Genomic DNA, 14,290 nt, shown 5'->3' on the forward strand with positions numbered 1-14,290 from the left:
GCCGGTTATCCTTAACCACCACGCCACCTACTGGCCCCCCATTCTGTTGTGTTCTGAAGAGTAGCAGGTCCTTCCTTTTAAAACAGGACCCTAAAGAAGACTGTTGGGGCTGGCAGGTGGCACAGTGGTTAAAGGCGCTGGATTCCCACATGGCCGACCACGGTTCAAGTCTTTGTCCTGGTGGCTTGCTTTCTCACTTTCCCGCTCTCTCTCTGTCTCTCTCTGGTCAAATTAAAAAATAATAATAACAAATGGAATTAAATAAATAAATATATATAAAAAAAAGAAGACTGCTGAATAAAGGGACGACGGGACTTGAGGTTATAGGATCCAGGCAGCCTAGATGCTTTATTACCTTTCAGTTCTACTGACCCTGTGATCTGGGAAGACAGGGAGCTTCAGGAATCCCTTGTTACTAAGAAACTCAGAGCAGCCCATGACCTCAGTGCCCAGGATAGGCCTGGCATAAAGCAGCCTCTGCCCATTTTTGCTGTGTAAGGGATGGAAACAAGTCATAGATGTAATGAACATATGCAGCCCAGGACACCTTGGCTTCTGGCTGCCAAACCCACCATGGAGGAATCTCACCTGGGTCAGTCCACTGAGGCCCCGGGCAGCTCCATTGGCCCCCAGAGCGAGGTAGGTCCCACAGAGCCCCTCTGCCGGTCGGACCACAGTGGGCAATAGGAAAGAAAGTGGTCGCTTCCCTGGCTGCACTGAGTTCTCCTGTAGTCAAAGGACAGAGACAGAGACCACAAAAGTGTGTGGGGTAGGGTAAGACAGGGAAAGGACAACTCTATCACCCTTCTAACCTCTCTTCCTCTTCTACATTTTCTGTAGATCTAGTTTTCCTGGGAGACTGGTCCTTTCCAGGCAACAGTTAGCTGTGTGTGAAATGGTTAAGGTCCCTGGATGACTAGGTGGATAGAGAGAGTGGTAAGATCTACTGATCTATGAGGTTGCTGTGGATAAAGACCAAGCCAAGAAAGATGGTAACAGGGAAGAACAGGATAATCCCTACCCTGACCACCTCTATGTGTATCTGCCCTGCTGGGGCCTCAGAATGCAGGTTGCTGAAGTACTGGACTCCAACTAGACATAGTTCCTAAATCCCTCCCCCTTGGGTCCCTCTTTGGGGGAGCTCCATCATCTCAGCATTATATAGTCACAGACCACTAGTACTGGAAAGTGTCCAAAGCATCAAATAGGGGCCAATACCCTCCCTGTATAGGTGCAGGAACTGAGGCCCAAAGAGGGCTAAGACCTTCTCCAGATCACACAGTGACAGTGACAGATGGATAAGGGTTCTTTGGATCCACCAGGCTCCATCCTGCAGACTTAGCAGGGCTGGGGATAAAGTAGACATTTTGTTTAGACTCCTTTTCTTTATAACAGAAGTTCCTAGAGGAAGTAGGGAGGAAGGGACAGCCATATTGCTGCACCTCCCACCTAGCCTCAGGGCCCCCGTAGAGGAGGGAAGCAAGACCTTACCAGGCTAGGTGCAGAGTGGTTAGCAGTTCTGTTGGGCCAGGAGAAATCCAGCATCTGGCTGTTGAGCAGGATCCCTGAGGGAGTGATGAGGCCACTGCCAAAGGGCTGGTTCAGGGAACTGGGGGGCCAAGGGGGCTCAGGTCAGCCCTGTGCCCACCTTTTACCTTGACCCAGTCCCCACCTTCCTCCTGACCCAGATGATCCCTTGCTCCAGGTTCTGAGTCTGAGATGGCATACCTGACCATGGCTACAATGAAGTCATCAGGACCCATAATCAGCACCTGAGCAGCTGTGGGAGCCCCATCAAGCTCATAGACAGGCAGGAGCGGGGCAGGAGCCGCCTGGGAGTCATTGATGTGGCCCCGGAAGTAGGCAGCCTCCACCTTACTGAAAAGGCAAGGGGTGGGAGTGAGCACACAAGAGGCTCTTGTTACAACCCCACACTGCGTTATTTGTGTGATGATTGAATCTACCTGACCCAATGAACTATTAGGCTTCTGAGGGCAGAAGCTTGCTTATTGTTAGTACATAGGAAATATCCAGGAAATAGGTGTTGAACTGAATGAATTGATTTAGTTATTATTCAAATTCTCTCTTAGGGCAAACTTTTCATTTAATTTTTGTTTAAATCAAGAGTTTTTCCATTACTTTACTTTGCTCACTTAATCCTTTCCATGAGAGTCTCTGATACATAGTATATGGTCAGAAAATACTTGTTTTGAATGAACAAACTAGTTCCATTTAACCAGTATGGTTAAAGACCATTTAAACTAGTATTTGTAGTCTAGAACTAAAATCTCATCAAGACTTTAGGTAGGGGAGGGGTTTTGTTACAGGGATCTTTACTTACTATTAAATTATTTTTTCAAGGCACATTAGAACTTGGCAAATAGTGACTCCTCAATAACTATTTACTGGATGGATGAATTTGTTGAATAAATTTCACTTAGGTGTGTGTGTTTCAGAACTAAGTTTGCATTGATCTTGCATTTATTTGTGTAACCATACAAATTTATCTTAAGTATATTTTTTCCTTAGCTAGTCTATTAGTCAGGTGTAGTAGCAGTTAACTGTTCTTACCTCTACTGACAAAGCATATTACTATAGGTTGAATATCTTACCCAAAGTTCCTGGGATCAAAAGTATCACCAGAAGATTGGCTTTCTGGATTACTTGTAGGTACTTGTATGTGTGTTTTAGAACTAAGTTTGCATTGATCTTAGAAACTACATGTACTTCTCAATTTATTCAGATTTTGGAATATTTGCATATTGCATAATGAGATATCTTGGGGAAATGGGCTTGTCTAAACACAAAATTCATTTATATTTTATATTTATCTTACACGCATAGCCTAAAGGTAGAATATATATATATATATTTTTTGAGAGGTTTTTGCTATAGGGCACGTGCGCTCGCCAGACAGACAGAGACAGAGAGACAGAAAGTGAGAAATCACCCCCCAGGGGGGATGGCCATGTTGCAATCCCTTCCCCTCCATTCTCCTCTCAGGATCTTGGGCACGCACGCACACACGCCCGGCGTGAGTTTTAAGCCACTGGGTCTGGGACGCAAACCGCGGTCGACTACATGGGAGTCCAGTGACATAGCCATTACGCTGAATGCTGGTCCCGGTAGAATATATTTTTTATTGCAGTGATTTGACTGTGACCTGTTATATAATTTTTTTTTTGGAGCATTCTAGACTTTGAATTTTTGAATTAAGGATGCTCAACCTGTAATAACTGACATCTGTTGAGCATTTATTATGTGCCCAGACAATGTGTGCAGTGTTTTACACATATGATCTTTACAGGAAGAGCCTCATCACAACTTCAGGATTATCTGCACCCTTGTAGAAATTGAGACTCAGATTATTTAAATTACTTGTCCAAGACTGCACAGCTAGTGAATGTTAAAGCTGGAATCTGAACAGAGGTAGATTCAACAGAGTCCTACTCCTGTGCTATGTTGCTAATGAAAATACATCATGGTAAAAATTCTTGCCATCTCCAGTACTTGCCTGGAATTGACTTTTATTGTTATTAGGTTTTCTTTTTCCATTCAAAAAGGGGACAGATAGGCCCATATAGGTGTCCTTCTAGAATTTAAAAAATTAAGAGCTACATGAAGTAGACTAACTCATTGGACAGACAGGGAAGGTAAGGTGCAGGGAGGTACCTAATTATCATATTGTTAGTTGGAGTTGAGCTAAAATTGACTTGAGACTTCAGGTCTTATTACTACATCAGCTACTTTTCATCTGATCCTTTCGCCATACCCACCATCATTTCTGCACCACCACCACCCCCAGGTCTCCTGGCCCAGGACCCACCTGAGCATGTCATCCATGCTCTCTGTGATGGTAGAATCATAGATGGGATCTCCCAGTCTGCTGGCCAGAGCTAATGCAATCTTCAGGGTCTGAAAACACAACAGGGATATAGAAGAGGCTACCAGGCCCCTTCCCACACCCACAGCTGTTGGATCTTTATGTGTGATAAAACTTTGAGGTGATTAAGTCCTGTCCCATGGCAGTAGACCCTCTCCGCACTCCTAATGTTCCCAAACCCAGCAGAGGGTGGGGGGGGGTTAGGCTTACCTCTGCCACCCAGTGAAGAGCCTGTTCACGGGATACCAGGCTGGTAAGATTGAAGCCCTCAAGGATGTTGAGGGCACTGATGAGAGCAGGGCCCGTGTGCGGGGGTGGGGGACTGAGAACCAGGTGACCTGAAAGGACAGGAAATGACCGGATGGCAGAGGAGGGGTCAAGAAATCTTCACATCCCACATCTCATCTCCATATCCTACCATCACATACACCAAGATCACTATACTGAATGCCCTCATCAGATGGAGAAACTGAAGCCTTGTGAAGCAAAGGGACCCCTCAAGTTCACATGGCAAGTCAAGGGCAGGGCCAAGACTTGAACTCAGAATACTGGTCTTTAGCTTCTTCTGCGATTTGAAGAAGCTAAGGTTCAAAAAGTCTGTGACATGCCCTGAGTCACACTGTAGCCCATTGGCAGAGGAGGGATGGGTGGCCAGATGTGCAGATACTTGGTTAACCATATATCCTGCCTCTCCTTCTCCCACAGGCCAGGATACTATTCAGGGCCTCTGTTGGTCCCTCCCAAGCCAAAACTTCTTGGGAGCAGCATCCTCCCCTTTCTACTTTGTTATTAGATGTTTGGATATCACAGGAAAATTAATAATACCTGACACACAACACTCACATTAACTAATTCACTTAACCCTCACAGTAGGTACACCTACCATTTTGTAGGTGTGGAAACTGGCACAGAGAGACAACTGTTCAAGGTTAGAGAAGACAAGGGGAAACCAGGGCACTCAATGTACTGGCATTACTGAGACAACTCAGGATGGGGAAGGGAAATGGTAAATCTAATCTACACTGTGTGCCCATTCTGATCGGGACAACTTCCTAAATCATCTCATTAAATCCTCATGGCACCCTCAGATGTAGGCACTATTATTATCTCCATCTTAAGAAGAAAATCAAGGCTCAGAGTGGGAAGTATTCAAGGTGAATGACATAGCTGGTACTCAAACTCAGGGCTTCCTGGTTCCAAAACTTTGCTTTTTACTCTCTGTTGTGTCTGGCAGAAGAATCAGGCTGAAGACTGAGACCTAAAAACTTGAACTCAGAAGCAGCCTCTTCTAGAATTTAAGGAAATCTGGCCTCTCTAGAGGAGAGAGAACCTAAGAACTTTTGAGGAACCCAGAACCTACCACCTTGGGTTTAACATGCATGGACTTCAACTGTGTGGTAAGTACGGCTTTCTGGGTTACTTGTAGGTTTTCTTGAGTTTGGTAAGTTAAGTTCCATTCCCTCCCCAGGTCTTAGTTTCCTTTTGGCACAATGAGGGGGCAGGTCTATAACTGTCTTGAAGAGTTCCTTCTATGCTGGAGCTTAGGTAGACTTTGGTCTTAAAAATTCTTAGAAAGTTCAGGGCAGTCAGAATCAGGCTGGAAAGAGAGCTGAGGCAACAAATAGCCCAAATCAAGAAAACCTAGGGCCCAAACCCCAATGTCTAGGTTTGAGATTTTGAACAGACCTGTTCCCCCCATGGATCCTAAATAATTGGGGTAACTGATCCCATGGCTACTTGAGAAGGTGCAGTGGCTCTGGTGTGCTTGAACAGTTGTCTACTCAGGTTGCACACTGCCTATTTCTCTCCTATGAAATAAAGAAGAGTCTCCAGGCCAAAAGGTTATGGCCATGGGCAGGAGACTTCTCCTGAATAGGGACCATGAAAGCTGGAGGAGAGGTCACCTCTGTATACGCCACACACAGGCTTTTCCACGAGGGCACTGTAGTTGCTGAAGTCCTCCTCAGTTATGACACCCCCTGCATGTTGAGCCTGGATGGGTGAGAATGACCACTTGTCACTGTGAGCATGGGGGATCAGCCTATGTTACATGTTTACAACTTCTATGCCTTCTACAATACCCGTCATGGCCTTTAGGGACCCTGTTAGCCCTAGGTATCCCACAAAAATAGAAAGGAGAAAAAGTGCTGACATTGAGCACCTACTCTGCCAGGCATTGTGCTAGGAACATCCTTTGACTTCCTTAGCTTGGTATTCAAGGCTGTTTGTGACCTGTTCCCTATCTACCTCTTCTGCCTTAGAGCCTGCTATTCCCCTGCGAGCTCTATACAACTTCAGAGTGACCTGTATTTCCTGAAGTCATGCCTCCACATATTTGCATGTGCTGCCCTCTCTATGTAAGAGGAAGACTTTCGGGACCAGCAATTAGCGTAATGGCTATGTTGCTGGACTCTCACGTAGTTGACTGTGGTTTGCGTCCCGGACCCGGTGGCTTAAAACTCACGCCGGGCACATGTGCGTGCGTGCCCAAGATCCCGAGAGGAGAATGGAGGAGAAGGGATTGCGGTGTGGCCATCCCCCCAGGGGCTGACTTCTCACTTTCTATCTCTCTGTCTCTGTCTGTCTGGCAAGCGCATGTGCCCTATAGCAAAAACCTCTAAAAATAAATAAATAACAAAAAAAAAAAAAAAGAGGAAGACTTTCCACAAACACTAGCACTTGCCTAGGAGATATCAAAACTGAATTCTCTGTTTTACTTCAACTAACCAAAGCCACTACAAAGCCATGAACTTTGAGAGTGAGGACTGATCTTTATTGGACATAAATGAGCACTCTTTACTGCCTAATGAGCCAATCTTATAAAATCCAATGGGCTAATTTCATCTTATCCAGTGTGCTAACTTAGCCTGTTGTGCAAATCCTAAATTAGGTAAACCACTATGATTTTCTCCATTTCTGTACTTCTTAGTACGTCAACTCTTAACTTATTAACCTTCAGTAAACTATGCCTCAGAAACTACACATTCAATATCTTGATTGGTGTGTGTTCGTCTAGCAAGTTAAACTCAACTTTGAGTTTTTTCTTTTAAAGCTCTGATAGTCTTTATTAGAGACTCCTTTATTTCCTTCACCTCCAGGCTTGGCCAATCAGAACATTCCTTTCTTTCTTTACCACAGTGATTGGTTTGGGAATAGTCATGAGACCTCGACAGACCAATAAGACAACCTTGGAGCTTTTGCCAGAACTACTGAGAATGAGAAATGCTGTTTCTTTGAGATGGCTTGCTAGCAGGATGGTCTAAGTTGCATTGCTGGGAAACAAGTAGAGAAAAGATCTGATAAACAGTGAATCCAAACAGAGGAAAGAGAAAGGGGCCAAGTTCTGACAATGTGGCTTGAGCTCCTGTTCCCGGAAGAATCAAAAGCCAGTACTCTCCTGAACTTTCTAGTTAAGTCCGTTTGTGATAGGCTTCTACCCCTACATTCATACTTCCAGTGCCCAGCATAGGGCCTGGCCCAGAGCAGGCACTCCGTGAATGCTGAACAAATGATAGACTTATTTTAACTTCCACAACCATATGCAGAGAGAAATACAATCACCCCCACTGCTGAAAGAACCACTGAGTTGGTCTGTGTATCATTATCTTTTTTTTAGGTTTATTAATTTATTACTTCCATAAGCTAGAGTGATTTATTTTTAAGTTTATTTATTTATTACTTCCATAAGCTAAAGTAATTTATTACTTCCATGAACTACCATTCCCACCAGTGTCCTGATACCACAGTCCACCTTCAGTCTTCAGAAAGCCCTGGATCACAGGAATGTGTGGCTGGCATAATCAGGCAAGTTTCCTGACTTGAATTGGGCACCTTCCCATTTGGAAAGTGCATTTTACTGCTGAGTGTAACCATACGGCCCTATGTGTATCCTTATCTTAAAAATAATTTTCCACTAGGAGTTTGAACTATTAATCACAGTTTTCAAAACCCATTACTACCCCAGACTAAGACTCTTTGGAGTTGGATGGTAACCTGTTGTATCAATCTCCCTAGTCCCAATAGTCACCAGTGAAGGAGGTATTTCTCTCAGTCCCTGAGAGAGAGGGGGTGTGGACTTAGGGAAGCTGAGACTGATGCTAGGTCCCTACCAGGCCAGGAAGAGACAGAATAGACCTCTGCACAGGTTGGCATCAACACTGAAAAGCCCAAAGATACCTCTCTCAATCAAGACAGAACATTTCTATCACCGTAGGACGCTTTACATGCCACATCCTAGCTCCTCCTGTGCCCAGCAACTACAGATCTAATTTCTATCACCAGAGGTTAGTCTCATTTATTTTAGAACTTCAAATAAACATAATATTCAGTAAATATATGTAGAAAGAAAGGCAAGGAAGGAAGAAGAGAGATGTTCCTGCAGTAGAGTCTTTGGGGCATGCCCCAATTTTACCCGAGCACTTACCTCTGCCACCATCTCCAGTGTGAGGTTACCACCAGCATAGAAGGCAGCAGGGCCAGAGGTGCCAAGTGTATCCAGCACCTCAGCCAGGTCAGGCCGACGCAGCAGAGAGCCAGGTAGTGGTGGGTGGCCCAGTGGCAGGAATGTCTCCCGGAAGCGCTCGGATGCATTGGGAGGCAGCTGCTCTATCAGGGCGCGAGCTGAGGGCAGGGATGGAAGACTGGGCAGGGGTGCCAGGACAGGACAGGATGGCTGAGACATGCATAGGGGCAGGTGGATGAGGGCTACATGGCCAGTCCAAAGTGCTCCAGCCCCCAACGAGCCTGTTACTATATGGGCCCTTTCTAGATCCTTTCACTTGAAGCTGCTTCTAGGTAAGCGTGGGATGAGTAGGGAAGGGGATTGAAGAATAAGCTGGAAGAGAGGTCCTCTGGCTTGGGCCCCAAATGTCCAACGTTCTCCCTCCCCTCTCCACCAACCCTGTGCCTCCCCCCACCCCCAGGCCCCACTGACCTAGATCATTGGTCACATTGAAGCCATCTTGGGCCACAGCTGCTGCGAAGGCCAGGACTTGGGACCAGGGCAGCCTGAGGGGGCCGGAGAGCAGGGGGTGGAGGAGGTCCTGGGGGGAGGAGTAGGGGTCCTGGGGGAAGGGGGGTTCCTGGGAAGGAGAGTCCTGGCAAGGGAAGGGGATATTAGGAAGGGGAGTTGGGAAGGAAGAATCCAGGAAGGTAGGAGAAGGCCACACAAGGGAAGATGCCAGCAGGGGTCCCTCATCCCCAGGAGTAGGGTCTTTACCTGCCATAGAGCTGGTGAGCTTCATGTAGCCCCTTCACCATTCCGGGGACCCCCACCAAGAGCCCAGGCTGGGCAAGGCGGGCAGGCGAGGGAGAGAGGAGACCAGGTCACTGGAAGGGGGGGGCTGGGCTGAACTCCGCAGAGCCCCAAGCCAGGGATGGCTGGCACAGGGGAGAGACACAGGCCAAGTATCCCAGGGGAGGGACAAGTTTTCCCCAAAAGGTACCCCTCCTATTTCCCTAATTTCCTACAAGCAAGTGCAGAAAGGCCTCAGGACATAGCCAGTTTAAATAGAAGCCTACTTACACTAGTTAGACCTATCACGCCTTTTAAAGTGGTAGGTATAATTACTAAAGGACCTCCATTTAACCTATTAATTTTTATACCACCATCACTCTGCATTGTGATAACTCAGGAGTGTTGGTTTTTGCTACTGCACTAAATATTTATTTTCCCAAGTTATTCTATTTCCTCCTTTGCTGTCAGTGGTTTGCCTACAGCAGTTGCTCTCTATTCCTCCAATACTCATATATCATGAGTTGTGAAGGTTCATCAAAAGGCTCAGAGTGAAATGTGTGGCTTTTGGTGCAACAACTTTGACATCTCAGGGTACTAAGTGACTTTTTCTTTTTTCCTTTTTTTTTTGTCTTTCCTATGTGCCAAATGCCAGAGAATTAAGACATTGCAGTATTACCTGTTATCGACCATCCAGATTGGTTTATTCATTATTTTTATTTGGAGGGGCTATCTTCCTCATAGCCTAAGAACATATTATTCAACTCTTCCCCACCCACCCCACCATTATAGTAAATAGTCAACAAATTAATGATTGGGTAGGCAGAAGGGCAATGAAGGGAGACTCTCCCCCAAACCCTTCTTCTCACCCGGGTCCCCACCTTGGTCTCCCAAGATCTCTGCAATGCCTCTTCCCTGAGGGCCCCTGGTGCGGACTCCCGGAAATCAATCAGGTGGCTTTCATTTCTTCGAATGTCATGTACCAGCATCACACCCCCACTGGAAGAGACACAGAAGGGGAAGGTGATAAAACACTGCCCATTTAACAGTTGACTTGCCAACCCTCAACCCCCAGTGGTGAGGGGTTGTAGGCTCAGTTTGTCATTGGAGTCAGGTGTCTGAGCCTCCAGGAGGGATAAAGAGACTCAGACACTCTATAAGGGTGGGGAATGAAATCAAGAGGGTTGGGGACCCAGGGTCCATGGACCTCTTCCAGCTTGTCACTGGAGACTTTAATCCCAGATTAGGAAAACCCAGAGACTGGAAGAGCAGGATATTCTGCTCTCTGTCCCCACCCTGGACCAGAGCTGGACCCCTGCCAGTTTCCTGCACCTGCCTACTTAGTATGCCCCCCTCCCTCCCCCAAGGACCGGATTATGTAAGGATAGACTACACAATACTAGGAGGGGAATTTCTCTGGTAGAGCCTAGAGGGCAGGTCTTGCAGAAACCAAGACATGGACTAAGTTAGCTTGTCTCTTTTCTGAGGCTATTTACAGCTGAGATTGGGGTTACAAACTTAAATGCCTACAGCCAAGTAACAAATAGAGAGTAGTAGGAACAACAGCGAAGTGGACAGCACATGCCACTTATCTAATTCCAGGCCATTGTAGTCATGTGGAAATGTGGGCCCAGTGTGACTAGATCTCCTGTTTATTAAAGAGATGTTGGAAATCTGGATTTTTATGAAAATTCTCAACTTTTTAACAAAAACATTTTAAAAAGTTTAAGTGTGGTCCAGCAGGTGGCATGGTAGTTAAGGCACTGGATCCCACATGGCCAATTCCACAGTGAGAGTCCTGGAGCTAGTGGACTGAAAAACATGCTGGGTGTTTGTGTAGGGGTCCCAGGTCCCAAGAGAATAGAGAAGAACAGGATGCTGCATGGCCTTTCCCCCAGGGGGATGATTTCTCACTTTCCCCCCTCTGTCTCTCTCTGGAAGTGTGTGCACTCTATGGCAAAATCTATTAAAAAAAAAAAAAAAGTAAATGTGCAAACCAAAGCAGTCTGTGTGTTAGGTATGGCCCATGGGTGACCAGCTTGTAACCTCTGTTTTTAAAGTTCTGAGCATGGGGGCAGCAGGTGGTATGATGGTTAAGGTTCTAGGCTCCCACATAGCTGACCACAGTTTGAGTCCAAGACCTGGTGGCTTGCTTTCTCACTTTCTCTCTCTCTCTTTCTCCCTCTGGTGAGTGCAAGTGCTCTATAACAAATTAATACTAATATTACTACTAATAATAATAAGTTTAAATAAAGAAAGAAAGAAAAGAAAAAAACAAGTTCTGAGCCTGGAGTATATTTTCAGTGGACAGAGTATTTACAGCTTTCATTAGATTCACAGGGATTTGTGACCCTAAACCTTAAGTATCACTACCTTAATTGATGACAACAGACCCCCTACTATGCACTCACTTCATAGTTTTCTTTCTTTTTTTTATTATTATTATTTTTTTTTATTTTTATTTTTTATTTTTTTTGGAGAGATTTTCACTGTAGGGCGCGTGCGCTCGCCAGACAGACAGAGAGAGACATAGAGACAGAAAGCGAGAAATCACCCCCCAGGGGGGATGGTCACGCCGCAATCCCTTCTCCTCCATTCTCCTCTCGGGATCTTGGGCACGCACGCACACGCGCCCGGCGTGAGTTTTAAGCCACCGGGTCCGGGACGTGAACCGCGGTCGGCTACGTGGGAGTCTAGCGACATAGCCATTACGCTAACTGCTGGTTCCCATAGTTTTCTTTCTCAGTTTAAAAAATAAAACAAAAACAACTGACAACACCTCCAGATTTTCCATTTTCTCCTTCCGACTCCATCAAAGGAGAAAGAGGGTGGATTAAAAAAAAAAAAAAAAAAAAAAGTTGGAGCCCCGTTGTCCCTCTGCCCAAACTGGAAGACTCTCCACATGAGGCCTAGCCTATAGACCAGGAGGCAAGAAGTAGGTCTGGGAGAACTGGACCTTCCCTGCTCCAAACTCCTTACCCGCCTAGGCCAGAACTGTGTGGAGCCACGATTCCCAGACATAAGGCTGCTGCCACAGCTGCATCCACTGAAGATCCCTGTTTACTGAGCACCTCAATGCCCAGCGATGTGCAACGGGCAGCATCGGTCACCACGGCACCCTGCTGAAAGATCTGGGAAGAGAGAGAGGATGAGGTGGGGGCAATAGGAGCCCTCTGCCTCCTTAAGGCCTTCCACTAACCCTAGAATCTTTACAGGTGTAGGGGTAGAAGCCTCCCTGTCCACTTGCCTGTCCCCTGTGACCCTTGCCTCATTACTGCAAGTGCCTCTTACTTGAATCCTTTCCTTGTCTGTCCTCCTCATGACCCACTGTTCCTCCCTACGAGATCCTCCTCTCCCAAGTTACTGTTATTCTCCCAGTCACTCCCCTCTCCCCTTCCCATTTCCTGCTACTCAGCCACTTCCCAGTTCTCAGGATCCTCTTCAGCACTTCCACATTCCCACCTCCCCAGTTCTTTTGCCAGTCTGGCCCCCTTCACCTGTGGGTCTCCAAAGTAAATCTGCATGACTAGAGCCACAGTGACACCCGTGGCGAAGGTGAGGCAGGCCGTGACGATGACCGTGAGCCCGTCCTGGCGGCAGGTGCATTCTGACGCTGCTGCAGAGAAAGGGTCCTTGCGGGTCTCTCTTAGCGGTGACCCTTCCTGGCTGCCCATCTCTGATGATGATGATGGTAGCCGCTGCAGTCTTGCTGACTTCAGGAAGGAGTCTGGGTCTGCAGACAGCAGGGGGGTCAGTCTGGCTCCTCCTACCTGGCTCTGCCAGCCTGCCCGCCTGCCCGCCTGTCTGCCTGGAGAGACTATTCTGCACTCCCCTGCTGCCCCGCCCCTGCCACACAAATTCCACTGGCCAGCATTTCTCTCCTTCCCACATCTCCTCTACACTCAGGTAGGCGGGGCAATGGTCCCCAGGTGCAAGAGACAGGGACCCCCAGCTGAGCATCAGAGAGGCATGATTCCTGTCCCTGGCTGATACCTAGGCCAAATTTCCTCTACCCACTACCAAAGCTGGAAACACTTTCTGGGGAGGCGGTTTGGGCCTCTCTGGAAATCAGATATTCCCACAGCTGGGGCCCAGCCTTCTGTGCAAGGAGGCAACTACATAAACTGAGTAGACAGAAACTGCTTGGGTTATTCATTCATTCATTCAGTAATATGGAGAGCCCACCATCAGTCTGGCCCCATGCTAGGAGCTGATAGCTGAAAGGAACAGATAGTCTGCCCTCATGGGTTCATAGACCAGTGGAGGAAAAAGACAATGCACACGTAAACAAAGGAGTATGGGATTACAAGTTATGGCAGGAGATTTGAGGAAAAAGAAGATGAAATGATAAGAAAATAGTGGGGAGGGGGAAGGAGGATTGCTTGGGGAAATAGAGAAGGTCTGTCTGAGGAAGTAACTTCTTAATTTTTTCTTTTTGAGAGAGTTTTGCGGGCGCATTTGCTCACTGGAGAGATGGAGACGGAGAAACAAAAAAGTGAAAAATCGTCCCCCAGTGGGGATGGCCACACTACAATCCTTTATCCTCTATTTTCCTCCTGGGATCTTGGGCAGGCATGCAGGCACACATGCCCAGCATGAGTTTTAGGCTGCCAGTCTGAGACTCGAACCATGTGGGAGTTCAGCAACATAACCATTACACCATCTGCTGGTCCTGAGGAAGAAACTGTTTTTTTTTTTTTTTTTTTTGGAGAGGTTTTTGCTATAGGGCGCGTGTGCTCGTCAGACAGAGAGAGACAGAGAGACAGAAAGCAATAACCCCCCATGGGGGATGGTCATGCCGCAATCCCTTCTCCTCCCAGGATCTTGGGCACGCACGCACACACGCCTGGCGTGAGTTTTAAGCCACCGGGTCCTGGATGCGAACCACGGTCGACTACATGGGAGTCCAGTGACATAGCCATTACGCTAACTGCTGGTCCCTTTTTTTTTTGAGGAAGAAACTTTTAAAGTAAGAACTGAGGAATGAGAAGCAGTCAGTTATATGTAGAGCAAGGTGTGTGTGTGTGTGTGTGTGTGTGTGTGTGTGTGTGTATAGTGTAGTGTAGTGTTCTAAAACCACAGAAGAGCAAGTACAATGGCCCTAAAGTCAGAATAAGCTTGGCACTTTGGAAAAAATTAATCAAGGCCTGGATGACTCTGGTGTAGCAGACAAG

General features: G+C 46.9%; 1 protein-coding gene across 4 annotated transcripts in view; it reads right to left on the minus strand.

Moving 5' to 3' along the window:
- The window catches only part of GGT7 (gamma-glutamyltransferase 7), a 28,941-nt gene that overhangs the window by 5,014 nt on the left and 9,637 nt on the right, over positions 1 to 14,290 (minus strand). For 2 of the 4 annotated variants that reach the window (XM_027770147.1, XM_027770144.1), the window contains exons 2-13: positions 12,614 to 12,849; positions 12,096 to 12,247; positions 9,998 to 10,115; positions 9,102 to 9,169; positions 8,817 to 8,890; positions 8,307 to 8,503; positions 5,788 to 5,875; positions 4,094 to 4,221; positions 3,827 to 3,915; positions 1,729 to 1,878; positions 1,492 to 1,609; positions 589 to 726 (exon numbers count right to left, since the gene is read on the minus strand). In XM_027770147.1, the coding sequence (XP_027625948.1) occupies positions 589 to 726; positions 1,492 to 1,609; positions 1,729 to 1,878; positions 3,827 to 3,915; positions 4,094 to 4,221; positions 5,788 to 5,875; positions 8,307 to 8,503; positions 8,817 to 8,890; positions 9,102 to 9,169; positions 9,998 to 10,115; positions 12,096 to 12,247; positions 12,614 to 12,849 (1,556 nt within the window). Of the gene's footprint in view, positions 1 to 588; positions 727 to 1,491; positions 1,610 to 1,728; positions 1,879 to 3,826; positions 3,916 to 4,093; positions 4,222 to 5,787; positions 5,876 to 8,306; positions 8,504 to 8,816; positions 8,891 to 9,101; positions 9,212 to 9,997; positions 10,116 to 12,095; positions 12,248 to 12,613; positions 12,850 to 14,290 lie in introns of those variants that run through there. The other 2 variants (XM_027770145.1, XM_027770146.1) reach the window with 2 other exon arrangements.

This window comes from Tupaia chinensis, unplaced genomic scaffold (genome assembly GCF_000334495.1).
Source record: "Tupaia chinensis unplaced genomic scaffold, TupChi_1.0 Scaffold000115_1, whole genome shotgun sequence".
Taxonomy (NCBI): Eukaryota; Metazoa; Chordata; class Mammalia; order Scandentia; family Tupaiidae; genus Tupaia; species Tupaia belangeri.